At 41.3% G+C, this 27,971-nt stretch overlaps 2 protein-coding genes across 3 annotated transcripts; one reads left to right on the top strand and one right to left on the bottom strand.

The window, feature by feature from the left end:
* Positions 1-992: 992 nt before the first annotated feature.
* On the bottom strand, positions 993-9,533 carry tbccd1 (TBCC domain containing 1). Of its 2 annotated transcripts, none has more exons than XM_005746294.2 (10): positions 9,518-9,533; positions 8,338-8,717; positions 7,696-7,760; positions 7,355-7,621; positions 7,068-7,226; positions 6,793-6,909; positions 5,106-5,355; positions 4,830-5,016; positions 4,034-4,564; positions 993-2,747 (listed from the first exon to the last, which is right to left on the bottom strand). In XM_005746294.2, the coding sequence occupies exons 3-10, from the start codon at positions 7,756-7,758 to the stop codon at positions 2,534-2,536; spliced, it is 1,788 nt and encodes a 595-aa protein (XP_005746351.1). In that variant the 5' UTR covers positions 7,759-7,760; positions 8,338-8,717; positions 9,518-9,533; the 3' UTR covers positions 993-2,533. The 2 variants fall into 2 exon arrangements, with proteins under 2 accessions (XP_005746351.1, XP_005746350.1); XM_005746293.2 differs by having other exon boundaries at positions 8,489-8,717.
* On the top strand, positions 8,923-15,872 carry dnajb11 (DnaJ heat shock protein family (Hsp40) member B11). Its single transcript, XM_005746295.2, has 10 exons — positions 8,923-9,145; positions 9,570-9,726; positions 11,282-11,379; positions 11,470-11,602; positions 11,788-11,930; positions 13,566-13,648; positions 13,722-13,779; positions 13,887-13,998; positions 14,101-14,260; positions 14,830-15,872. Exons 1-10 carry the CDS (start codon positions 9,072-9,074, stop codon positions 14,892-14,894), a joined length of 1,083 nt encoding a protein of 360 aa, XP_005746352.1. The 5' UTR covers positions 8,923-9,071; the 3' UTR covers positions 14,895-15,872.
* Positions 15,873-27,971: the final 12,099 nt, after the last annotated feature.

Here is a 27,971-nt window from a genome sequence, read left to right as displayed (position 1 = left end):
AAGTGCAAACTGTTCTGCGGTCAGAGAAATCCAAATCTGAAATTCTTTTTGGAAAGCTCAGATGTCACGTCCTCCGGGCAAAATATAAGAGGCACCACTCAGCTTGTTATCAGCACTCAGTTCAAAAGACTGAATCTCTGATAGTATGTGGTATTGGTGCCTATGGATCTGACTGCTTGCACATCTGGAAAGGCAACATCAAGGTGAAATACAAAGCAACAAAACCTGTAGCTTTTTCAAAAAACAAAGAATATCTCAGCAAGACCGTGCTAAACTGAATACTGCATCTATCAAAACAACATGACTTCATAGTAGATGAGTCCGGGTGCTGAATTGACTTTCCTGCAGTGCAGACCTTTCAAATGAAAACATTTGGCTCATCATGAATGAACAATCAGACAAAGAAGGCTCTGGACTATGGAGCAACTAGACTCTTATATCAGAGAAGAACAGGGCAACACTCCTCTCCCAAAACTCCAGCAGCTGCTCTCTTCAACTGATGCTAAAAGAGGTGCTGCAGCACAGTGGTAAACTTGGAACATGCAGCTGCCATCAAATTCAAAATAAGCTTCTTTTTTTTTTCTGAAAATGCTATATTTAATTGTCTTCTGTGTTGAATAAAAGAAATGATTTATGAAATCTGCAAGTCTTTGCATTCTGCTCTTATTTACATTTTACACAAAAGTTTCAACTTTTACGGAATTAAAATTTTACTGTGCGTTCTGTCGTGTAATAAAATTCAGTGGTAAGTGGCTTAACAAACAGGAAATAATGGTGAGGTACAAGGACTGAACTGAAAATGAATGAAAAAGCAGCCAATGTCCAAAGACAATCTTTGAAAGCCTCTCAGAAAGCCTGGAGAACTATTGGCACCAATATATATATAATATACCACTAAAAGTCTGGCTTCTTGGAAATAAAATACAAAGAAATGAAGGTTAGAAGACTTTTGCACATTATTGTAAATATCCAAAGAAACACATAAGATGCGACCCGGTTGTAGTCAAAACCTTTATTTCAGTTTTTAACAATTAAAAATGACTTGGTGCTCTTGCACAGAGCTGTGCATCAAATTAACAGGACCATTTTTTAGTAAACAACAGCATTAAGGCGTTTACAGCATGAATCGGTTCATCCTGAAACTGTTTTAAGCACATATTCCCTTCATTTGCTATTTCCAATACAGTGCTGCCCTGATGATTTCAAGCAGGCCTTCTGTGTATAATTTACATCATATTTTGTATAGAAGGCAAAATTCAGTGTGCCGTAAAGTATATGTGGAAAGAGGAAGCTAACTGCCTGAAGTACACTTGGAGGTATTCACTGCTAACAGTTATTCTAGAGGTAAAGTAGATTTATGAAAAATAATTATTATTCAGTGCTAAAAATCGACATCTTTATTCAAAAATAAATATACATTTAAGTTTTCTTGGAAAACTGGTCACCAGTTTATTAAATCCTGCCTCAGCTGGAACAGCAGATTAGCTTGTTCTGTTGTACTGCAGAAATTCAAGCACGACTCTGCAGCAGCTGCACTGTCATGTGAGAGCAAACTCGAGCACACAAAACAGCGTCACTACAGCTATTAGCAGCATGTGAGTAACGGGTTATACACACACACACACGCACGAAAATGCTTTATTAATATTCTAAAAAATAATACTATTACGATCTAGGTACTAACATGCCCCTTTAGATTCGAAGTGCTTAAAATGTTCAGCATCTACATCCATCCATCCTCCATCTACATCTTTAAATGCTCAGCAGGTTCCCTCAGAAAACTTGTATACGAGGTCTGTTTGAGAAGATTCGGCGTCAGTAGGTGCATGGAAGAGACGACAGGGTCTCCAGAGGGCTGTGATAGGAAGCAAGTTCAACATATCTAGGCTCTGTTTCAGTTAGCTAGCTTAAAAACCATAGCTTTCTGCTATCCTATTAATCATTCATAGTCCATGACCACACTGAACCACAGTTACCCATAATTCAGCACCTGAAAGCTGTCTATCAAATGAATTCAAACAGGTTTTGGTTTCTCTATTGCAACACAAAGTTCACCTACACACTGGATGGACAGTTGGTACCAAATTATGTTTGAAAAACAGACTGACTGCTTGAAAACAATGTGTCAGGGTCTATTTACTCGACTGTCAATCACAGTTAATCGTTGTGCCTAGTTTGTTCCTCCTCATCCTCACTCTGACGAAGACAATAAGCAGGAAAATGTCTCTTTAAAGCATGTGGCGACTTCACACATGCCTCATCTTTACAGAGTGTGTGTGGCACATGATGTTGTTTGATAACAAGCCAATTCACTCCCACTTTAGACATGTCAAACATTTAGCTGCCTTTTCTCAAGAAGGAACTGTGAACTTGGACACAACTGTAAGCTGCTGGAAAAGCTTAACCAGCAGCAAGAACTCACAGCAGCACCGTGTGAGAAGAAGACCATATGTAACCTGCATGTGCAAACGGCCATGCTGCCTTAATTTACAGGTGCAATTATTCTGCTGGCAAAAAAAGCAAACAGTAAAATTCAACACGCCATGGATGATTGCCCCACTGCCTGTCCAGTCCTCATATGTTTGGGATCATTCACTTGGTTGGTGTCTGCTGCTGCCCCATCAGAGTCCTTTACAGAGGCGATTGTGGGTGGGATTAGGCTGTCCAGTTCCTGCCTGTGACCCGTTTCCAGAAGCCACTCATGAAACTTCATTTCCACCAATTCCTGGAACTGTTGCTTCTGCTCCCTGGAAAGACAGAGAACGTAAAAGAAAGTTGCATTTAAACGGCATAATATTGAAAATAACAGAGCTTAACAAAAAAAGTCTTTCTGAAATGAAGGAGAGAAAATTTTTAGCATCATTCACCTTATTTCCTACATTTATGCTCCAGCAACAATATGCGTGTGTTTAATTTTCTGTTTCTTAGCCTGGTACTTTAATAGCTCGTATATAGTAGTAGCAATGTCAATGTTGTCAATGGAGACAGTGTACAGAGTATGTGATCAATGGGTCTGTGGGCCACTCTTACTTGTGGTCATGTGGGCCTGCCAACCAGCCGCAGACAAGAGCGAAGTTCTAACATACAAAGAGCTGAAGTGAAACTGAGCATTAAAACCAATGAAGCGTCCACTATAGCCACCATCTGTGCTCTTCTTCTTTTTAATAAAGGTCTTCTAATTTTCACTCCTCCATAGTCCTCTACCTGCCTGCATGCTCAGCACTCCAGATGATTGGATATCATATTCCTGTTTTGGAGTTAAAACAAAGACTAGCCTCTGTAGGAGGCATTAGTTTTTTCTATATAAATTTGTAGCAGTTTTTCAAGCTGAAAACTTTCTGATTTTTCAGATTTTCTTGTGAGCACAAATTGCAACCCAGTTCAGAAAGAGTGGATCACAATCTAATGCTTCCAAACATGAATCCTCACATGAACCTCACAGCACCTTCAATGTTGTACATCATAGTTAGAGTCATAGTATCCAATCACAACATTCAAAGCAGAATGAAGACTTTCCAAAAGACTATCTTTGAAACGACTGTTTAACTAACGTTCCTCCATTGGTCTCTGACCAGTACATGGATACTATATAAAATCGAATGTTTTGAAACAAGTCCAAAACTCTTGCCTTGTCTCTTGTCTGACAGACAATTTAGATGTCACATCACTGACCAATCGAGTGGTGCCACTGCCAAAACTTTTGGTATGCAGATATACAATCGTGTTCCTGCCAGTTAAACATTAAATACGTGTATTTCCTTTAAAAGATGAACATCTATTTATGAATGTAAAGAGCCAGTGGAGAACTGCCTCGTGCAACCCGTCTGACATCAGTGTGCTCACTGAACTTCATATCTCTCACACATAGCAGTTAACTGACATTCATATTGATTTTTTGGAATCCCTTTGCTGTTACAATTTTCCACTGATTAAAAGGCACGCTACATAATGAAACACTAAAACTTACTTGAACACATGTATAGGTGGCTGAGCCACTGCTTAATAAAGGTTTGGGGGTCAATTTCTCACTCACTTGCTCAGCCGGGCCTCTATCACAGTCTTCTGCCAGTTCTGTATCCTCCTCTTCTTTTCGTCCAGAGCTGCCTGGTATGAAGGAGGCAGACCACCGGGCACCTCACATGTGTCTCCCTCCATCTGAAAAGGCACGACCAGTGTGTGGAACTCTGATGGTGGCAGCAAGCGGTAGCAGGAGGGGTCTGGGCTGGACAACGTATTGAGTGAGTGGCTGGCAAGGCCCTCGGTCACCAGAAGTAAGGGCTGATCCCAGAGATTAGGGACAACCGCCAGCCCCACGCTGGCCATGTGATCCTCCAAGGAAGGGTAGAAAGTGTGGAAAGGACCTAGAGTAATGTCCGTGTTTCCCGGCAGTAGCAACGGGCGTGTGGGCGTAAGGGCATGGATGGTGCAATGTGAGGAAGTTCCAATAACAATTCGGCCGGCCATGCACACCACCCGCACATTCTGGCAGCTGTGGATGTGGACGCTGGTCTCAACGGGACCCAGAACCACAGTGCTGTCACGGCATTTGTCCACACTGACTGATCTAAAGGAACAAATTCCACAACAGAAAGAACATAAACTGTACAGATACAGCCACTGAAAACTGCCGCTTTCAGCCAGAGATCAGCCAACTGACAGTCAGCCTAGGAACGGGAATCGAGAACCAGTTCTTGTAGAATACCGGTTCCCAGTAGGGCAATTCCTTCTAATCATTAGTCTGCCTGCCTATCAATTCCACTTATGGTGCTTGCACTCTTGGCCTGTATGCTAAAGATAACCCAACTTCTATTACTAGAAGGCAACCTTACCTGAGAGGTGAGAGAAGGTATATGAAGGCATCAGCACATCTATGGATTTTAATGTTGGCACCAGTCAGCTTGTCTGAAGTTTTAGCCAGGGTCTGTTTTAAGACTTGGGACATCAGCACCATTTTACTACCAGGTGGTGCCATGTGGGTGTTCCTGGCTATCTTGGCTCTCTTCATGGCCCCTTCCACTAGAACACACAAACACACATGGGCGGTCAAAAAAAGGCACAAAGTGAAGACCGTGAGGAAGGACTAATGCCAGATGATTTTACTAAACCTTGCTGAGCCCAAGCGAGCTTCTTGCCCGAATGGAGACAGGCAGTTATTCCAAAGGGATTCAGAGTGAGGCTGCGCTGGAGGCAGGAGAGGAGATTGTGCAGGGGGAAGGAACGGGTGAGCGAGGAGTTGCCAGCTTGTGTTTGGAGTGGACCTTTGGTCAGCAGCCGGTGAATGGGCTGAACAGCTTTTCCTTGGCAAACTGAGCCCTCCAGAAGCAGACCCAAGCTCCGCACAGCGTCCAGGGATACCTGATAGAACATAACTGAGAAATCAGTTACAGTATGGGCTTGTTTTTATATTTCAAATAGTATAGATTAATACAAGAGAAATTCTCTAATCAAAAATTTTAACATAATGAGTTTACTTTAACAGCTACAATTTGCTGTTAATGTTTTATTTACACTAGTGAAAGAAAAAAAGCACAGCCATAAATCTAACTCATCTATCAATTAAGATGGAAAGTCAGAAACACCAGACTGACCACCTCTGTAAATGCAGAGGTTCTGACAGTTTTCTGCTCTGGAGCAGAACAACACCAGCACTGATCTTAGAGAAGCACTTGTTGCTGTCTATGAAGTCGGGAAGGGGGTTAGGCTATTTATTATCATTCTGCAGAAAGATGTTAAAGTTGATAACAATACAGTTAGAAAAAGAATGGGAGGACTGTTAGGAAAAAGCCTCGTCTCTGCAAAAAACACTTTACAGTCACTGAGTCAACATCAGCTCCTCTGTATACCAAAGTATTCTAGAGTCAAACGGCAGCAAACAGCTGGATGGCTGAAAAGGAAAAGAATCAAAGTGGGGTTTTTAAGTCCAGACCTTAACCTGACTGAAATGCTATTGGAGGACCTTACGAGAACTTTTGTGAATTAATGTAAACCTCAATAACCTGAAGCAACGTTGTACAGCTCCACAGTTTATCATCTACCCGAAACAAACTATTTTAGGTCTTCTCCGTTCCAGCCAACTTTCCTCTAATTGGCTGCCCTTCATGCACAGTGGGTTTGAACAGAAGGTGGGTCGCGCTCGATGCTCACAGTGAGTGGTATGCCTGTTGCAGAATTTTATCTTCTGCATTAACTGAACTGTTCTGAAATCTTATGCTGTAATGCATGCAGTAACCTGATGTGAAACTACACAGACATGTAACTGTGAATGTTCACATCACATTGACGCAGCCAGCAATGTCTATGTCTGATGCTTTAGACACTGCCATTTCTTTTTACACATTTACGGCTACTTCCTCTTCTGATATCAGTTTTCAAATTGGCTGCAAAAGAACAGATCAACTCAAAGAAGAACGCCATCGCTAACTAGTGTTTCGGCAAAGAGATGCAGAGCAACATGGGCACACCAGCACAAGCAGAAATGTTGGCAACAACATTTGACTATCATGTAGGCTTTGCACAGATTCAGTGCAGAGGTAGAAATCAAGATTCAGAATACAACATTAGAGATAATTACTCTCAGAGACAAGATAAAGATGCAAGAGAGGCAACAACTACCTGAAATAGACTGATTAGCTCACAGGGATTGCTTCTACATATATGTCTATAAGAATATATTTAAGAAGATATATTAAATATACTGGTATCTTAAATACTCTGGCTAGCACCAAATATTGTTAAAAATATCTAGATTGTGTCTGTGACCTAACGCAGGATGTGTGCTTGCTGTTCTCAGACCTGGCAGTCTCTTAGGGCCTGTCCAGATTGCGACAGTTGACCAGGCTCCACTAGCAGCTCCAAAATCTCTGCCAGATGGCTTTGCACGAAGGACAGGTGAGCCTGATCGTCCCAATTCTGCAGAACCAAAACAGGAACAAAACTGGACTATAAGTGGTTAACTTCATATACACCACCATACAATAATTTGCACCAGATCTAATTAGAACTACACAATACTATAAATCCTGCTGCATTGTTGGTCATTCTGTTTTATCTTTCATGGCAAAGAGAACCTTGTTCTGATAGCTAGTCTTGGACTCTCTGTCTGATGGAGACGGGGAGCGAGTGCGATGGCTGGGCCACTCTTCCCCAATCAGAGAGGTGCGCAGAGACACGCGGTTCAGCTGCTGAATGTAGAGGAAAAGGAGAAACTGCAGAGTGTCCACAGACAACTGGTGCACAAAGGAAAGGGAAAAAAACCACAGGTTACCTATCAATATGCAGCCGCTCTTCCTTCAAATCTGACGGCAAGGTTACAATAGTATCAGTCCTTGGAATAAATATTTAAACTTTATTTAACCTTGTTCCTCTGCTGGTCCAGCTCACTTTTAGTAGAACACTGGGAAAGACACTCAGCCCACTCCAGCCTCTCCTCTGGTGTATGACCTATCAGAAGGTCATAGGTCTCAAAGTAGAGCCACGCAAGGTCTTCTGGAAGCTGCAACTTTCCACAGGCGATATGCCTCCACATGGGCCAGCTCAGGATGGGGAAGCAGCCATTCCTTGTTCGCACGTAGATAGCCATCTTTCGAAGATAGTGTAGGTTTAGCTTGGAGGATGGTGCCACCTACAACGATAGTAATTCATGCTATTTACAAGATTTACAGCTCTTGGCTGATATCATAGTGGAAGTATATTTACCTGTAGGGCACCAAGTAGGAACGGTTCCATGCGTGGCCATATGCTCACACCGTTTGCCTCCATGTCTGAAGAGTTAAGAGTACAAAACCATGTGACATACACCGATAATTAATTACTTGAGTATTTGACACTGTATAAGTACAATGCACTTTTAAATCACAATGACAGAGCCATTACTGGATTATGATTATTAGTCACGAACCAGGGAAGGAGCTGGGGAGCACTAGCAGTTAAACTGGTCAAACTGGACAGTTACAATAACATAATGCTTTGTTATTTCGCACAGACTCAACCTCTGTCCACACTGTTTAGTTCACCATGTCACTCATACTCCAGCCACTTTAACTCTGCACACACACAACTGTATATCAATTCAGATACAGCGCAGGATGTTCTGCTTTTACTCATTTTTTTTAAACTCATCGCATTTCATGAACCTTCTCTTTGTTGTTTTTTTTTAGTACAGCAACAACAGACCTAATCTTCAAAAATGACCGTTTAATTACAGGTTGAAAAATATCTTCCTGGCAACCAGGCTGCTCGTGCCATCAACACTAGGCATCTAATTTCAAGTTTGACAAGCTAATCAAAACTAAGCTAACATCAATCCAGTAACACAGTAAATATATGCACAAAACTCACTTGTTTTTGCTGTGGCACAACAAGAAATGAAGCCAAATACCAGGCGCACTGATATTTGCTCATAAAGTTAACTCCAACATAAAAAAGTAGGGCTGGCCAGCTTAGCTTAGCTCCAGTTAGCTAGCTGAGCTAGGACAGCTCTGGATCTTACTGTCAGACTTTGTGTCCTCGTCCTGTTACTGGGATCTTCGGCCTGAATGAGAAAAGGGCCGACAGGTCAAGGACTCATAGGTGGGTATACAGAGGAGGACGAGTGCAGTGGTTCCTGGTTTGTTGTCAGACGCACATCTGCCGTCCTTCCTATTTGGCGCCCTCCTCTCCACTCAGATCTCAGCAGACATCTGTTGCGCGCAGCTCCCGAGGGCGCGCTTCAGCCTGCACTAAGAGCATGGTACCCGGGTTTTTTTATTCACCGAAATGTTCAGTTTTTTATTAGTTGTACTTATACATGTAACAAAAACAAGAGCAAAAAACAAAAAAAACCCCAAACAAACCCAAAAAACATCGGCGCAAACAGTTATATATGACAAAAAAGGGCTGCTGAGAAAGGTGTGAGCTGTCTCTTTAACGATGGGCAGAGTTTTTCGGGAGAGGATGATTTGCCGACATCCAGTGGGCGGGCTTTCTCTGACAGGAGGAAGAAAGCAGGCTTGTGGCTGACTGACTGGCAGCTGGGATCCGAGCTTTAAAAAGCCGGTTGTTCTTTGCTACCTCCTTGAGAAATCCTGACATCTATGGCTGCTAAAGGGATGAATCTGTGTAACGTGTGCTGCCTGCTTCTTTATGCTACTACGGCGGTGCTTGCCGGGTAAGTGGTGTTCGCTTGGACAGCGGCGAAACAGCATCGCCAGCTGGTACACATGTTTCACTGTGATTGGTCTAGACGTGCTCTCCATGCGTGGAACAGTCTGACACACAGAGCTAACTTGCTAATAAGTGCTTTCGTTGTCTTTTGCGCCTCACTCATTAAAAAGTGTATCCACCACTTGTAAGGGCCGTGTTTTAAGTGACTACCTAGCTTAGTTAGCTTGGAGCTAGCCATTACGACAGATGAAGCTGCTGCATACTGTCTATGGAAGCCACACTGGCTTACCCCCCGGAGATTGTAGCTAACTCGGTGTTTTACAATCTAAAAGTAGCATCATTGCCATTTGATAACGGTTTCTCGTTTTTCTTCTACCTCTGTGCCTCCTATGTCTGCCTCACATGTGCCATCTTCCTCTCTCCTGTAGGCGAGATTTCTATAAAATCTTGGGGGTGAGCAAGAGCGCATCAATCAGGGACATCAAGAAGGCCTACAGAAAGCTGGCTTTGCAGTTACACCCCGACAGAAACCAAGACGACCCGCAAGCCCAGGACAAGTTCGCAGACTTGGGGGCAGCCTATGAGGTAGATGTGTAGCCATTGTTGTGTTCTTGATGCTAGTGATATCCGAGCTGAGCAACAATGAAATTGTTTTTGAGTTAAGACTGTTATATTTTCATAGTATCAGCTGTGTTCGGGGACAGTAGCGCAGATTTAATCCTATGTGAGTATAAAAGCGCCCAAGACGCCGATACAACTGTTTTATAAGCCTGAAATTTGGTTGTTGTTGGTAAGATCTCTGCGATTGGACGATTAGACCGTGTGGCTGAATCTGATTGGCTGTCAGGCAGCACAGCTGGTGTATTGAAAATTCAGACGTGGATGAGTGGGAGTGGATTCGGATAAGCGCTGCAGGTGTTTCCGTGTCAAACGTTCACGTTTCTTTTAAAAACGGAAGGATGCCGCAGCGAGTTCACTGATTTGTAACACAAAACTGAAATTGGTTATTAATCGAGTTTTATTAGTCGAGGTGGGTCTATAAATGTATCTCTAAATGAATGACAATATAATAAAAAATAATAGAAAATAATTGACAAGATCTACATAAATTTTGAGGTTTTTTTATTTTTTATTTTATTTTATTTTTTTTATTTTTTATTTTATTTTATTGTTGCTATTGAGGTACCTCAGGCACCAAAACGATAACAATCTCAACCATAAAGTTCAGTAGGTATTTGTTTAAAGAAATCTAAAGTGGTGGTACAATATATAACAAATAAAAATATTTCAAAACCAGAGTTTGAAATGGCTTACTAAATGTAGGAACAGCAACATATCCAACATTCTTTGGTAGTCTCTTCAGGTGCTCACCTTGAAGTTGAGAAAAGTTTAACTTGGGACCGCCCCACTTGGATTTTTTGCCTGTTGTTGCTGAATGAGGGAAGAGAGCTCTCTGTCACCTCAGTAAACACCTTCTTCGTTGGTTGAGGAGCTCACTTACCAGTTTCAAGTCCTGTTACAGCATAATCTTCATGTTGTAAATTATGCTCACTGTTAGAGTCAAGAAGATTATTTCCCAGTACAGTCTGATCTGCCTCTCACTTATATCTAGTTTCAAAAAGGTTGACAAAAAGAAATGAGGTTCAGCTTGATGCTTAATGATGGGAGATAATCTTTTATTTATAGTCTGTGGTTGAAACAACAGGAGATAATGACAAACTGATTAGCAGTAGCAACAGCCATAAAAGTTTTCTATGAATTTCCAAAATCTCATCATCTTCTAAGAATGGAGCCATTGCTGCTTTTCTCAGGTGAAGGCACTTCTACAGCCACAATGTAATTGCTGGCTGTTCCTTCTAATGGGTCAACTGTTTGTATTCTCATATTTGAAAAAGTATATATTTTATACGTAAGCTTTAAGATTGTTTCAGTAGTAACAGTTCACTGACTTTTCATTTCATTCTTTAATGAATCAGTCAATTTCAAAAACTAACACAGCTTTCAAGAGCCCATCGACTTTTTTTTTTTTTTCTTGTGTTTTTTTTTACATTGAATTATGACGCTCACACGTTGTATCAGCGGAGAGAACAAAGACTGCGGCATGTGGCCATTGTGTGATTGACAGGTTGTCTGTTTGTAGGTCCTCTCAGATGAGGAGAAAAGGAAACAATATGACATGTATGGAGAGGACGGGCTCAAAGAGGGTCACCACAGCTCTCACAACGATATCTTCTCCAGGTTGGTTTCATGAGCTCAGCTGGATTTTATGCCAGGTTCAGCTAAATGCATGTATAATGTCCACTCATGCTACTGTTCCTCCCTCTGTAGCTTCTTTGGTGACTTTGGGTTCATGTTTGGTGGCAACCGACAGCAGCAGGACAGGAATATTCCCAGAGGAAATGACATAGTACTGGACCTGGAGGTTACACTGGAAGAAGTTTACTCTGGGAACTTTGTGGAGGTGTGGAGAAACTCCTGGTTTCCAAACGAACAGTCTTTACCATCCTTTATTCACATTTCAAGTTTGTTCCACAAATAGGAGCTAGCTATAGTGTCACTTCATTCAGTCATCAAACTGATGAATCGTCTAATTTACTACCTGTAGATTTTCATGTTATCAACACTCATTTTTCCCGCTGTATGCAGGTTGTACGTAACAAGCCTGTAGCTAAAGAAGCTCCTGGTAAAAGGAAGTGTAATTGCAGACAGGAAATGAGGACGACCCAGCTTGGACCTGGACGTTTCCAGATGACTCAGGAAATGGTGTGCGATGAGTGTCCCAATGTGAAGTAAGTCAGCTCCTGTTGTCATCATTAAATGGGGCCTATTATGCTTTTCCTTATTTTCTATGCTACATGGCTGTGACATCATAGAAAATGTCCCTATTGTGGTCATCTCAGGCACACAGCTCTGGTGCAGAAGCCCCACCCACCTGCTGTTTGTGAGGCATTATGAGGAATATGTTGAACTCTCAATCAAACAAAGCAACTCTGCTGCACCAGTAAAACAAATGGACTGATATTGAGCAACACAAGTCCACAGTACAGATGTTACTACTCAATTTTATAAATGATAACCCCATTTTGGACACCAATGAAAATGAGATGAAGCATCTGAAGTCGTAAATTTGAATGTCTCTAACCCAAGTTTGGACTTGGCCACCGATTGTACAGCTACAGGGTTTGAATCTGCGATGCTTCCATTTTAATTTTTGATAACTGCTTCAGGTTGTATGTTGGTCTAGCTCTCTCAGAATGACATTGATCTGTTGCTGCAGATGTCAGGTGTGTTTATTACATGTATCAAAGTCAGTACTGATTTTTAGATCATGTATTGCTTCTCGTTTCAAGCACTTCTGGTTCTTATTTCCTGATGTGCGAAGTTTCTGGCAGAGTTGATCTTCTTTCTCCATCAGGGTGTGTTTTTAGTTGCCAAGACCTTATGATTGGATTTGAAATGAACCCGAGAATACAGATCCAGATCTCAAGATAGACGATCAAGCTACATTATTACACTCTTACCAACAAAACCTGTTAATGTGATGTAAACAAATATGCCACCCACCCATCCATTTTCTTCCATGTATCCGTGACTGGGTTGTGGGGGCAGGAGTCTAGGCAGAGAACCCTGGACCTTCCTCTCCCTAGCCAACTGCTCCTGCTTATCCAGGGGAGCTTCAGCATGTCCTCCTCCCCATGGGCATGCCCAAACCACCTCAACTTGCACCTTTCGATGTGGAGGTGTAGCAGCTCTGCTCTTAGCCCCTCTTTAATTATTGGCTTTCTCACACTCTCTCTAAGGCAGCGGTCCCCAACCTTTTTTGCGCCACGGACCGGCCTTTAAGGTGTCGCGGATAAATACAACAAAATAAAACCAGTACCAAAAAAAAAGATTTATTCATAACACACGGGAAGAGACCCAGGGAAACCGAATTAACGATAAAAAAAGATAAAAAAAATAATGCTATAAACTGTGAATTTCACACCCGAGCCTCTACTCTCGCGGTCTAGTACCAAACGACTCACAGCGGTTCCCAGCGGTTGGGGACCGCTGCTCTAAGGGACAGGCCAGATGACCTTTGGAAAGCTCATTTCTGCCACTTGTGTCTTGTTCTTTCAATCACTGCTAAGTTTATGACCATAGGCGAGGGTAGGCACGTAGATCAGCTAGTAAACTGAGATCTTTGCTTTTACACTCGGCTCTCCCTTCACCATGATGGACTGGTACAGCGTCCACATGACTGCATTCCACTAGAACAAGTTCTGAGTCACAAAGTTCAACAGCAGACTGAAAGAAATGGGGGGATGCTTATGGGATATTTTGGAAAACACATCAGGAATCCTAGATTTCAGCTTAACGTACTTAATAAATTGACCAATAAATTGTATTAACAAATACATCCTCTGATGTTATCTTATCTGCAGGCTGGTGAATGAAGAGAGGACCTTAGAGGTAGAGATCGAGCAAGGAGTGAGAGATGAGATGGAGTACCCTTTTATTGGAGAAGGTAACTGCTTTGTAAATCTTAATTCGTTAGCTTTTTGTCCCTCCCTGTTTCTAACATTTTACTCTGACCACAGGGGAACCTCACATCGATGGAGAGCCTGGAGACCTTCGATTTCGCATCAAAGTGTTGAAGTATGAACAGATTTCTGTGTGTGAGAGAGAGAGAGAGAGAGGCGTGCACCAATTAGAATATAAGTATAGTGACAGACAAGTGATGTGGGGATGTTTCTACTTTATAGACATCCTGTGTTTGAGCGCAGAGGAGATGATCTCTACACTAATGTCACCATCTCTCTGGTGGAGGCACTGGTTGGCTTTGAGATGGATATAGTACACTTGGATGGACACAAGGTTCTGTATATGCTTCTTGTTTTGAAAGATTAGATTATTTGGGGGAAAAATAAAAACATGTATAAGATTGATAGTAAATGTTTGTCTGTCTTTGCCTGGCAGGTCCACATAGTGAGGGATAAGATCACAAAGCCTGGTGCTCGAATGTGGAAGAAAGGAGAGGGACTGCCCAACTTTGACAACGTTAACATTCGAGGTTCCCTCATCATCACCTTCGATGTAGACTTTCCTCAGACACAGCTCGACGACCAGCAGAGAGAAGGTCAGAGTGTGGCAGTGTTAAAGGGTGGTCTGGGAGAAGTTAAGGACACGTCATATCTTAAGGGGACCTACTGTATTCTGCTCATTTAGTCCTTATTTATCTTACAAGGCTTTCCTGCTTCTCTTTTAAACGAGGCATGTTAGCTCTTTCAAGTTCTTCTGATTGGCTGCCCCTCCTAAGCAAAAGATTTGAAGAGCAGGTGACTGAATGTCTGAGTTGACCAAACTTGGGCCGTGTCAACCATAAGAACACCACGTACATAACAGAAAATAAGGATTGGTCCCCTGTAAGTGATTCAAATTTACAAAGAGAGATGCCAAAAACAAATAGTTGAATTTAGTTTATAAATTAAAGTTATACCTTTTTTTTTTTTTTTTTTTTTTTAAGTTTGTCTTCAGAAATGGTTTATATGCCAAGTAGTTATTCTATATGCATTTTAATTTAATTGAATGGGACAGAAGAACAGTCTTTGTTACATGTTCTCATTTCTGAACAGGATCAATGATGTTGTAGTTCGATCTGCTCGCGGGGAAAGGTTTTTAACAGCAGCTGTCACCGTGTCGTTGCAGGTATTCGGAATCTTCTGAAACAGGGATCTGTACAGAAGGTTTACAACGGACTACAAGGATACTAACGCACCGAGCGACAGCGCCTGAACTGATTCACATACCACCCAAACACACACACACACACACACTTGTTCAGTCAGCAGGAGCGTGATCTGTAATCCTAGCCAGGGTGTATTTATTATTTTTCAGATTTGTCTCAGGATGGCTTGAATCCAATTTGTTTTTACTTTTTAAATGTTCTACATCTTCTCAGCAGTAGCACAACAGCAGATGTTTTATGTGAGGTGTAAAAATGGACACTCTGAACCTTTTCATTCCCTGCATTACCCTGTAACAGTAGGTCTTTTTGTCCATATTTGTATGTCAAGTTTACTTCTTTGTATCTGAAAGCACCTACACATGTGTCAGCCGCTGCTCCTTTGTGGAGAGGACACCGTTACAGCCCTCTGCGTCTGCTGAAGGATGAGCTACTGACAAACTGGATATCTGAAGAATGTTCAACCTGTGCAAGAGCAGAAGTTTCTCCATTTCTGGTCTTTTTGTTTTAGATGAGTTTTATGAATGTAACAGCATCACTTGTTGAGTGATGGAACTGTTGTTGCTCTGGCCTGACTCCTGTTCAATAATACTCTGTCAATAGGAAAGAACAAATCCAAACCTGTTTGTTGTGTTTGAGTTTTCCTAACTTATGTTGGCGCGTTTCTGTTTGACATGATGTGACTGAAGAACTGTCAGCATTGCACAGCCCCACGTTCACTGTGACAGGAGTTGACCTCTTTAGTTAAACAGTGAAGGCAGTTTGCTCCAGCATGTGTTTTCCACACCTCTGACACTCTATAGCTCAAAGGGACTTCACTCTATGAAGTAACAGCGTCCCTGTTGACTATAATGGGCTTTTCTGATTTACCTTGACTCTTAAGCCTGATGCTGCCTCCCACTTCTGAGTGTCGTGGCCTTAAATGTAAATTATTTGGCAGTTTTTACATTTCCTAGGGGATATTGTACTTTTGATTGACAATATAAATAAAGATTTCTACAAATTCTGTTGGCATGTTGTACCCCAGATTCACCAGTAGATGATGTCAGAGTCAAGTAAATAACAAGCTTAGAAAGCCTAAAAGTTAAAGCTCTAAAGTTACAAGGAAGGAGGAAAAACTAAAAGGTTTTTGTTTTTTTTTCCACACACAAGAATTGGATGTATTGGATGTACTGATGTGTAGAAATGGTTGCATCTTTGGGTGCTTTGGGAGAATTTGGTGCTGACATGAATTTACATATGGGGGTAAGTTGCATTACAGGGCAATGGGTTTGTAAAAATAATCAGTTTGTATTGTGGTCGTAATTCTGAGATCTTGGTGAGATAATCGCATAAATTTGGGAAATCACAATTGATAATAAAACATGTTAAAATACAAGTCTTGATATGTAGAATTGATAATGAGATTTTAAAGTCTAGAGTCAAACTAAAGTAATAATGTTAACACCTTCATAAAAAAGACCTGTGTCTAATAGACACATAAATCAACCTGTTCACTTGTTATAAGGCCGTGGTTCAAGTTTTTAACAGGACATTGCTGTCAAGTTCCACTGTGATGGTGACAAATACAGCATCGTTTTTCATCTACTATTCTGAAGTATTTATCGTATTCAAAAAGTAGTTTCTCAGCATAAAACTATGCACGCACTGGAAGTCTGCTGTGGCAGTCGGTTCCTCGATGAGGAAACTGGCGGGTTGGTTAGTCGCTACTTTGGACAAATGGACTAAACCCTGATCAAACACTCAATTCTTTTTTTAGATTGGTTTTCATCTGATTAGGAAGATTCATACTGCAGTAGGATAATACATCCATCAATTCTCTTCTGCCTATCCAATCCAGCTTGGAGTGGGAGGTGGGGCACACCCTGGACAGGTTAGGATAATAGAGCCATGTGAAAAAGAAAGTTTTAAAAATGCACCCGTGACTCGAAATGTTGTAGAAGCACCTTCAGGAATAATAACTGCAGTTCTTTTCTGAATGACTTTATCGCTGTGGAGGAATTTTCTTTACAGCGTTGCTTCAGTTGAGATTTGCAGACATTCATTTATGAAAGCTCTCTTAAGGTCCCAGCATAGCATTTAAGTCGGGTTCAACAGCTTCTTTTCTTTTTCAGCCACCTTATTGTAGATGTGCTGCTGTACTTGGGATCACTGTCTTGTTGTATGACCCAATTTGAGGAAAGTTGGCCTCAGATTTGATCTACAATACTTTGGTACACAGAGAAGTGAATTTGGTGCGATGTCCACTTCTAGGAAGATTATGTTAACACACACCTGAATGCTTCAAACCGGCAAACCGCCAAAAGTTCACCTTTTATAGGTGCTGACACACAGGACTTCTTGGAGTCCCGTAAAAAGTTTCTTTTCCACACGACTGTCTAAATGCACTCTGTTAAATTACAGTGAAATACCACCAGACTGATTTACTAACATTAAACAGTTTTTTTTTCATAGCATTTTTGATTGTTTAGTACAGTTTTTTTTAGTATTCTTACTGCAATTGCCACAAACAATTTATTGCTGTAAGACACAACAGCATGCATGTAGCCTAAATTCACCGTCTTCATTTAGTCATTAGACAACTTAAGTTACTGGAACGGTGCTGTATTCAATGATAATAAGCAGCCCGACGATGAATGCTGCTTTAGCTAAACGTTAACACTCAGTCTAACATACACTGAAACACTGCAGCCCACAATCAGCTGCAGAACTAGAGATAACTATTTTACTAACTATACCAGCACGACTAAGTTAAGGATTTAAAGTCAAAGGGTTTGTTTTTTTTGCTGAAGAGAAACTACTGTATGATACTGTAAAATTACACAGTAGCTTCCTGGTAATATTTACATTAATCATGAGAATTTGAAGCAGTCACATGTATTCATAAAAGGCAGGAAATAACTGTATAGGTTTCCTGTATTTGTACAGCAGTTTGTTTTAGTGTAGTGAAGAACTTTTCATTATAAAGGCAACGTTTGAGTCACTCTAGCATTGGAAGCATGAAGGTCCCCACATCTGTACAGATGTGCATGTATGTGTGGTCCATGTGACATATTCTCACCCTATGACCCCTCTACGGCTTTACTATAACGGCTTCCACGTTCACCCCTTTATCCCACAGCCGCTGACCTTGTGGGTGGAACTCTGCAGGGGAGTCTGCCTGCATGGGTGGGGCAGGGGATGCCCACAGAATCATATTTATAATGTGGTGAATAGTGTACACATCTGCCCCACAGGGTTCACATCTCAGACTGCATGTGTGTAATAGTCTCCCACAGTGGATATTGCATGCATATGAATGACTGTGTGTATGCGTGTGTGCTCATGTGTGTGGCCAGTCTGTGTGTATAATGAACTCCCACAGAGATAGCAGGGCTGTGGTAAAGGGAGTTTCCTCTTCAGCCCACCACACATCCCTTAGTCATTTTCAGAGTGATGAGGCTCTGGAGAGGAGACGAGAAGCTTTGACATCAGGCTCAGATAAAACATCTCACTGTTTCACCTCAACACTGCCTCCTTCTGCAACATCCTGATAGCACCACTGAGGCTCAGGTCATTTAAGGAACCATAGCAGACGAAGAAATTGTTTCTCAGTTGGATCAGTTGCTGCAGTTGGGTTTTCACAGCAATATCAAGTAGCTCCTGTTGTCATAATTGTTCAGGACTGAAAAGAAGTGAAGGAGTGAAAAGTAGCATGAGGTAACTTTTGGTCACCCACTTTGTGAGATGTGGTTCTGAGAGGAGATGCCTGAGTGAGTTATGTTGGGGATTTACCATCCATCCACAAATAATCAGTTTTAACCACTTGTAATTACAAATTGCAGAGCACATGAGGGCAGCATTGCCTCTTCAATCACATCCTTCACTAAATCACTTTTTATTACTCCCAGTGCTCACCAGAGGCCTGTAAGAATTGTGTGTAAAATGTGTGTGCATGCAAAAGCACGCCTACACTTGCCAGTTGTTGATGCAGATAAGCACAGGGATCACGCTTGACCCTGAGTGTAATGGCTTCTAAGCGTAGCTGCAGGGTTAAGAGAGGCACAGGCTAAAGGAGGGCTAATTGAGCAATCTGTTCTGCGTGTGTGTCTGTGTGTGTGTGTGTGTGTGGTGGCGCCAACGGGTGTTGTGACCTGCTCTGACTCGGCAGTGTGCTTGGTTAATGGTGCCTGACCTGTCAGACGCAGGGTTTGTAAAAAGGCTTAAAATGACGCCGAGGCATTACTCAGAGCAGAACATGAAACTTTTCTTCTAAAAAATGATTCTGTCTCTGAAAGCATTTTAAACACAGCATGAAACTGGAATCGGCTGAGGAGTATGAAAGCTTTGTGGTGTATTAACAACTCCGCTGTGATTTGATGCTTTGGTGCTTCGCTGTAAAAACCATAAACTGTATATAAAAAACGGATGTAGCCATCTGACATCACCCAAGGATTTGTGGAGTGGCAGTACGAAGCCTTCGACAGCATTACTTTGTGCAGACAGGATTAGGATGGAGCGCTAAGTCAGCTAATGCTAACTAGTTTGGTTAGCAAGCAGCATCCATAAGCTGTGCAGGTGCAACACGGAGACACAGATATCGGCTAATTAGTGCTAAACAACATATAAATAAAAGCTATCCAGCTACTATTGAGCGGGTCGTACACCCTAGACAGGTCACCAGGGCTATTATTTGACCAGCAAATGAAAGTATTGAGCAAAGTTGCCAGAAGCACAGGAAATAATTGGAGCCATAGCTGAATACATTTCTATGAACCAGTGTTGTTTTGATTTTTCTTTAACAAAAAAACCTTTTGAAACCTTAAAAGAGTAAAAGGGTATGTGATAGAAAATTCACCCTACAAAATATTCATGAAGGCAGAAATGACCAATAAATAAGGTTTTTATCTTGGGTATTTTAGCATTGGAGGCTATGAAGATTGAATCAATTCACATGAATCATATCTTCTGAAATGTATAAATTCCCATCAATACAACTTGAAAAGCAAACAAACAAAAAACCCCCAAAAGAATAAATGATCCATCCTGTATTTATTTTTGGTTAACTGTTTGAAAGTAGTCATGTTTTAATGCTAGGTTATTTTCTTACACGCCTTACAAATCCTGCCCAAACCAGAATAGTTTACACCTGTTAATAAAAAAGGTCAGCAGGAAGGTTATGTGTCATCTACATTTGACCTGTGTGAACGGACCGCAGACTGACAACAAAAAAAGGTCAGTGGACTTGTTCTTTTTACAGTGTCATTGTTTTAAGTGTGCGTGTGTTTTTGGCGTTATCAATGCAGTAAAGCACAAACACATGCCAAGGCCAGGAAGGACAGCAGGAGGGGGGCTGGGGGGGCAAGGAGGAGAAAAAAGGACTGAAATAAGAAATGTTGACGGACGAAGCCTACAATTTGTGGGATCTGAGCGTAAAGCAAACAAAGGGCAGCTTTTGTAAGGAATAATGCATGTCAGCCGTGTCCTTATCCCGCCACAGCTTTGAACACTGCTGGGGATGTCCATTGCTCCACTGTGTATGCCGTGTTTCTATATTAAAGCCAGTCACCTCAAAGGCAAAAGCCTCAACTATTCAACAATTGAATGTTGGGGCTCTCATTATGGCTGATGTGGGCAGGAAAAAGTGGCTTTGGGGGTTTCAATTCAGCGACTTAAAGCCGTCCTGTTAGCTAGGACAAGCTGCTGTTTATCCCAGTGCCTTTCTGGGGGCTAAACATAGTCAACTGTCATTATGGATCTCACTCTCTCTCCTCTTCTGTCTGTCTGTCTCTCTCTTTCTCTGTCCTCCCCTCACTAACATTTATTTATTTCAATCCCAATTTTGTCTTCTAATGACCCGTGTTGTGTTGTTGTTTGAAGGGGTGATGACTCTCCCCTCTCCCACATCCTGTGAGGAAGAGAAGGGGCGGCCGGCACATAGGAGGGTGAGTGCAGGACAAACAATGCTGCGGACCACCTATATGGATGAAAGCCACAAGTCTATGGATGACGTTCCATAAGCTGATGAAGTAGCGCTGTATGTCCTGTGGTTGTGAGTTTGACTGGATTGTATGTGATCCCAGATACGCTTTCATAAAATAACCTTCTTCATAGATATTTTTTTAAATAAAATTCCATGCACCAAATCAGGTCAGGTTCCCAGCAGCTCCGGGTTAACACAGACAGCAAATATTAGGAAAGAGTGCACGTAGTGCATATTAAATTATGTGAATATGTATTAGCGAGTGCGGGAAGGGTATAGGCTCTACGGTGGAGTGCAGAGGAAACTGAGAGCAAAGTGAAAGCAGTCTTTGTGTTTAGAGCAGAGCCCTCTGGTGGACCCTCCCCTCGGCGCGGGGTTGCCCAGGCCCCGTGGTGGCGGATCACAGTTAATAACTGTGTGGTGGGCTGTCAGAGGCACTTAGCCTGACGCTGGGCAGGCCGGGGCCAGGCTGGGCCCGCATACACAGCCGAATCTGCCTCTTGAGCTTGGACTGAAGCACTCAGCCAGAGGGGTAGACAGAAAAAGAGAAAGAGAGAGATAGTCAGAGAAAACATGCAAAAGAAAGAAATATTACAGAAAAAAATTGATGGTTTTCAAAAGGCATGAAAAGGGTAAACAACTGAGGTAACTGAGGTAAGTTTTCAACACTGAGCTTTGGATGCAGGACTTTGCGCCGGGAGGAAAGCTCAGCCTATTTTATCCCAACTCACAAAGAAAAACAGCATCAAAAACTTGGATTAAACACAGTGAAAAGACAGTAAAGATGACTTTGCCAGATGTCTAAAGAACATTGAGATGTGGCTAAAAAGTGAGAGGTGACAAGCAGTCTCCTTGGGTTCTTGAAAAGACATCTAAAAAAAGCCCAGTTTGGTTCAAAACAAACAATTCCCACAACAAGAGAATAATTCTCCTCAGACAAGCAGCACATCTGAAACCCCTGCAAAACCACTCCATCACCGTGCCACCCTAGCATGTGGGAACAATACGTTTCAACTGTCCAGAGACTCATAAGTAAGCTCACTAGTACACAACACAATGGGATATAACCCCATGAGAATCATCATTTACATGGCATAAACATGCCATTTTTAAAAACTGCTGTCTGGCAATACTAGTTTGTGTCTGTCAGATTACAAAACAACCAAAAATGTCAGTCAAATGTTATAAAAATAGAATTTTAAAAAAGGGCTGCATGTGATTTGAACCCATTTTAGACATTTTCATGACAGCTGTATGTACTGTTTGCATAATTTCCAAACCCCTAATAAGCAGAATATTGCTGAGGATGAATGTGAATTGGTGAATGACTGACACTGGGTTGAATTCAAGTCTTTCCAATAGCAGAAAAGGCAGGGCCATGATTGGCCAGCACAGATGGATGTAGCCGCTGTGACATCACCAACTGGTCAGTGAAGTCTCACTGGGAAGTCTTTTTCAGTTTTTGCTGTCACTGTGTTCGTGTTCATCAGTTTGCTTGCTATGTGTTGCAGGAAAGGGTTCAGCCATGCCACTCTGCTCCTGTGTTTCCTCACAGAGCAGCAAATGCGCACATTTGCCTGAAATATCACACCACCGCTAGTCGCTACTGGCAACAATTCCACACTGATGTGTCCTGATAAACGTGGCTGCAGAAATTTCACACAGAATAATCATATATTCAAACTCAACAATAGTTTGTGTGTACTCTCTATATATTTTAGTGCAAAAAAGAAAGCTAGCAGCCCACTTTGATGCAGTCTTCACCAGCCTTCATATTTCAGCCAGTACAGACAATATAATAGCTGTAATTAAGGCAACATATTTATTGCAGTCCATTTTAAGCAAAGAAGCTGATATTTATCCAGTAATTACAGGTACTAAAGCTCAGCCCAGCTTTGTTTCCCTGTGTTGTTTGGCCATTGCCATGACGCTGGGTGGGCCTCCACTGTCAACAAGCAGGTCGCAATCTCCCATTAGATCAGATGCTATTAGTGCAGAGAGGAGTCACTGAGCAAACAGTATCCCTGCCTTTAAAACCAGGTTATCTAATCTAGTGAACGGGGATGAACTGGACTTTGGAGTTCACAGACAGAAAGGGCAGTTTGTCCACAAGGATTGTTTGGCTCGGGAATGAAAACGCCACTCAAGATCAGACGGGTCCTCATTGGTCGATACCCGTGACAGCACTCATTCGAAGCTTTACGAGAGAGGATCAGATAAGAGGTTGTGGAGATTCTTTGTTGAAGGTCAGAAAATGTCTGGTGCTGATGATCGGAGATGGTGCTGAGGTCCGAGCTGCGTTAGCTGAGCTTCAGCGGAAGGTGATCATAAAGGCTGGATAGCTTCCTTTATTTTATGTTTACATTTCTTATATGGAACAAAAGGAAGAGCATTTGTTCTCCTTTTTTGTTACATTGTATATCACAAACAGTTAGAATTTTTAATGTCAAAAAAATAAAAAAAAATCCCACTTCTGTGCAGTGATGGAGACAGAGACACTCGGGGTGGGAATTTCAAACATAGCTGAAATTTTAAGAACCTTCAAAGGTTAAAAACCGACGTTTTTATTTATATTTGCAGCATATGTGAACAATGTTAGAATTCAGGCCACCTAATAAGTCCAGTATTTACCTACGTCTCTGCCAACGTGTGAGGCAAACATCTGCTTTAGGTGCTAAATGTTGCAGTAATTATCAGGTAGTTGATGACGTCCTGTGCAGATAGAGGCACTATCAAGCAGCAACCTTGAGGGCATGCAAATTAAGCCAATGTGCAAGGTCCAAAAACTTGCTGTACTTTAAGTGGACAATTGAGGTCAACTTCAAAACCAAGTCAAGTCTTAGCCCTTCATAGCAACTGTGCAGCAGGTAAATATTTGATAAGTGTTTTAGATTTTATTACAGTTTGAATTATTGGGGGTGTGACTTCTTTCACTGACAGCATCTGTAGCTGACTGCTGTCTGCTGAGCCTCTCCTATTCTCAGGGGAGTGAATGAAGCAACCCTCTGGGGTCTGATTTAGAGTTCTGCTGTGAATCTTTGTAGAGTGTACCACGTAATCTACGTAAATGCCGACATTGTTCCCAGCATTTATGCTTGTGCTGGTGCATTATGCGTCAATTACCTTGTGGTCATGTCCTGGTGTTTTATATGTGGTGCCAGTCGACAGAAACAAATAAAAAACTGGGACTTTTTTCCCTCCCGGGTACCCGCTCTTTGTTGTGGTCAGCTTTTTGTTTTTTTTCCAGGGGCAAACATATTTGTCGCTCAAGATTTTCCACTTCTTTCTACATTCCCTCATGTCTCTCCAATCTTGCCCCAGGAATTTTCTTTTTACATTTGTGAGTCCTTTTATTGATGCTATGATTGTTATTCCTTATACTGAGACAACGATTGTTATTCTCTCACTGGTACAAAAAAAATAAAAAATGGCCAGAAATGTACAGCAGAAGTCAACAGGCTAATCACAATAGTAAGTAAGTAAAATTAAGTAAATAAAGTAAGTAAAATTTTATTTATATAGGACCTTTCAAGATAAAAATCCCAAAGTGCTTCACAGAAGCTAAATCATTAAAAAGATGAGTTTTTAGCTGTTTTTATAAAAGCGACCACTGAGTCCACAGATCTCAGGCTCAAAGGGAGAGACTTCACAGTCTGGGGGCCACAGTTACAAAAGCTTTGTCGCCTTTTGTTTTCAGCCTCGTGTGTTGGACAACCAGCAAGCCCTGATCACATGACCTCAGGGACCTGCTGGGAATGTATGGATGTAAAAGGTCACTGATATATGTTGGTGCTTGTCCTTGCAGAGCTCTGAATGTCAAAGTCAAAACCTTAAAGTGGATTCTGAATTTAATAGGGAGGCAGTGCAGCTGAATCAGTAGGGGTGTGACATGGGAATATTTGGAGGACTTAGTCAGAAGCTTTGCAGCAGCAACAACTTGCAGAGGCTTTACATAAACAAGTAAACAAAGAATTACAATAATCCAGACGAGATGAAACAAATGCATGAATGACAATTTCTAATTCGGAGTGCGATACAATGGGACTCCGCTTAGCAATGTTTCTCAAGTGATAAAAACAGGAGCGGACCAGAGATTTAGCGTCCAAAGTCAGAGCTGAGTCAAAAGTTACACTGAGGTTCCTGATAAAAGGTTTGTCAAAAGTAACAAGTGGACCGAAGTTTTCCATAACACTAGGCACAAGTTTTTAGGAGCACAAACAAGGACTTCAGTCTTCTCCTCATTTAGTTGAAGAAAGTTTTCAGCCATCCAACCTGTAATGGAGTCTATGCTCTTCACAAAATCTGTAGCTTGGAAACATCTTGGGGCTTAACGGAGATATATAACTGAATATCATCTGCATAGCAGTGATAAGTAGTGTAGGTTACAGCGTTGGGTTTCAAAGGGCTTTGTGATTACAATGTAACTATGACATAGATTTCCTGCTGAAGAATGACTCCTAGAAAGTCATCTTCAATGATGATCCTAACCCTATGTTATCAGTTTAAAAAAAACATTCTTGAAGGTGCTAGCAATCAGGGGAGAAGCAAGTAATCTAGGCTAGCAATGACTAAGACTACTTAGGATTCAGGACTGGAGTTGGGGTCATTGGAATGATGGCTGGAATATGGAAATGTCCTCATGAGGAGTCTGTGCTTCAGTTTTGGTGAGTGAAATTCTAATATTTTATTTGTATATTAATCAGTTAGGTGCTAACTAATTAGCATGTATTTGTGCAAGTGCAGTGTGCCCGCACAGTCCATGATGGCTGCTTTGTAGTGTTAGCCAATAGCTTAGCACTCTCATCCAAACATGGCCATTCCAGGCTCCAGCATAGTGGTGGAGGGGTCATGATCGTTTTGTTGTGTCACACCAAACTCCTGTGTATGTGGAGTTTACCTCCGTACATCCTGCAGACTCCCTCACCTGTCTGTCACCTTCATGTAATGCCCACCTTAAACTGTGACTAGCACCAGTTAACGTGGGCGTGTTTCCTAAATCAGCTGCCAGTGAAGGCGAAGCCGTGAACAGGATGCATGGAGATGTTTTGTGAACTGATTAGTGGTGTTGTGGGGAAAATATCAGCTCATGATTTAGATTACAGAATCACAGGTGAAAGGCTTTTTGTTTTTTTTAATACAAATAATTTTATCTTCAGATAAAATGCATTTGCACGAGCTGGAGATGGAAACTTTTTTTTATGTTGTCTTTAATCTTGTCAAACCGTGTGACACACTGGCAAACAGAGTGAAAGTGACAAATCTGTGGATGTAACATCTGGAACAAGGAGAGTGGAATATGTAAACAAGTCTAACCAGTTAATGTAAAAACTAGCTAACACCAGCTAAACAACAACATAGCGTCACAAGCTAATGTAATGTCAGTTAATTTTATACTCTAGCATCCTAAAACTCTTTCCTCTGATCAACAGTTTAAATTACTTTCCCATTTTGCGTCAATATCAAAATGTGTTAAAATCAGGTCCGCTGACTCTTTCTTACAAAAACTACTGATAAGCTTCCAAACCTTTGTAGGGCTTCAGGTCCAGCATAATTTAAAGGGGGTTGCTGATAGCATAATGAGTGGTACCAGGGTCGCACTTCACAGCATCAACAAAGTTGGGGGGAGTAAGTAAGCATCCATCTCCAGGCCTAATTTCCCCATATAACGAACAAGATGTTTGCCATTAAAGTGTTTTAATTCCTCTGACAGAGTATAAACACTTGTTTGTTTGCTCATAGTTGCTAAAGTTTATCTCATCAATGTAATGTTTAGTAGGTTTTTCACTGAATTGATGTGCCAAGTTTGTTATATGTCCAAAATGGCCGACAAATTAATGTCACGCGGTAAGCGGTCACGGCTGCAAAACATCAATAAACAAATGCCTGCAAACCAACGAACCTCCGCAATCAATGAACTGAAACAGTGTACAGAAGAGAGGGCCAGAAATCCTACTCATGGGGTGAGAAACTGATAAAATCGTACACTTTGTGATTTAAGTGCAAAATTCCCAGTAATTAATTGTAATTCCAATATACTTTATTTGAAATTACAATATAATTATTTTTAACTTCATATATTTATACTGCATATACTACATAAAGATAGGTACACTGGAACGAAGCAGTAACAAGTCAAGTAATTAAGTAAATATACCGTAAGAACCACTGAATCATATGTAAATCATTTTTACATGATGCATGAGCAATTTTAGGTGTCGCATAACTAAGGAAATGTGACACAAATGCTACTGTAAGCAATTTTAAGTACAGCTTAAGTCATTTTAAGCAGTGTGTTAATTCAATTCCATTTTAATTTATATAGCGCCAAATAACAACAACAGATGCCTCAATGTCTTTATACTGTAAGGTAAAGACCTTACAATGATGCAAGGAAAACAGAGGAAACCCCAACAATCACTTGACCCCTGTGAGCAAGCACTTTGGTGACACTGGGAAGGAAAAACTCCAGTTTAACAGGAAGAAACCTCCAGCAGAACTGGGCTCAGTGATGGGCGGCCATCCATTTGGTAATATGTCCCCATCTTATATCGTAAATATGCTGTACTTTTCAGAGCATGGAGAATATAGAGTAGAGTGTACAAAAGTCTTTGTTCTTATATCAAACCATAGGCTCATTTTTTTTGTACTTAAAATTACTTGCAGTATAATTTCGGTCTCATTTTCTGTAAAATACCCAGAAGTCGGGCACTATATAAAATTACACTACTTAAATCTACATACAATGTAATTCGTTCTTCTTTCACTGTAAAATACAGGAAGCTATGCATTACTTAAAATTGCTTATAGAATCATTTATCTCCTTTCCAGTAAAATACTTGATGTTTTACAATACTTAAATTTACTCATGCACTAACTTCACCCTGTCCTGTTGGCTTGTGTCTTTCTTAGAACTTTGCATACATGAAAACCTCCCGAATGGTTCAAAGAGTGCAGATTTAAGAAGAAGACTGCTCTGCAGCATATGACTGATTTTTAGGTTTTTAAAGCCTTAAAGTAAAGGCACTTACCAAATTAGAAAACAGTATCAAGTATAATAGCAAAGTGGGACAAAAATCAAACAATTAGCTGAAATATGCTAAAAGAAAAAAACAGGAGAACTGCAGACTTGAGCAGTCATGTGAT

This window comes from Pundamilia nyererei, unplaced genomic scaffold, assembly GCF_000239375.1.
Source record: "Pundamilia nyererei isolate P.nyererei 1_Seehausen unplaced genomic scaffold, PunNye1.0 scaffold00176, whole genome shotgun sequence".
NCBI classification, from domain to species: domain Eukaryota; kingdom Metazoa; phylum Chordata; class Actinopteri; order Cichliformes; family Cichlidae; genus Pundamilia; species Pundamilia nyererei.
Note: the sequence above shows the minus strand (reverse complement) of the source record. Positions and strands in the feature narration are given on the sequence as shown.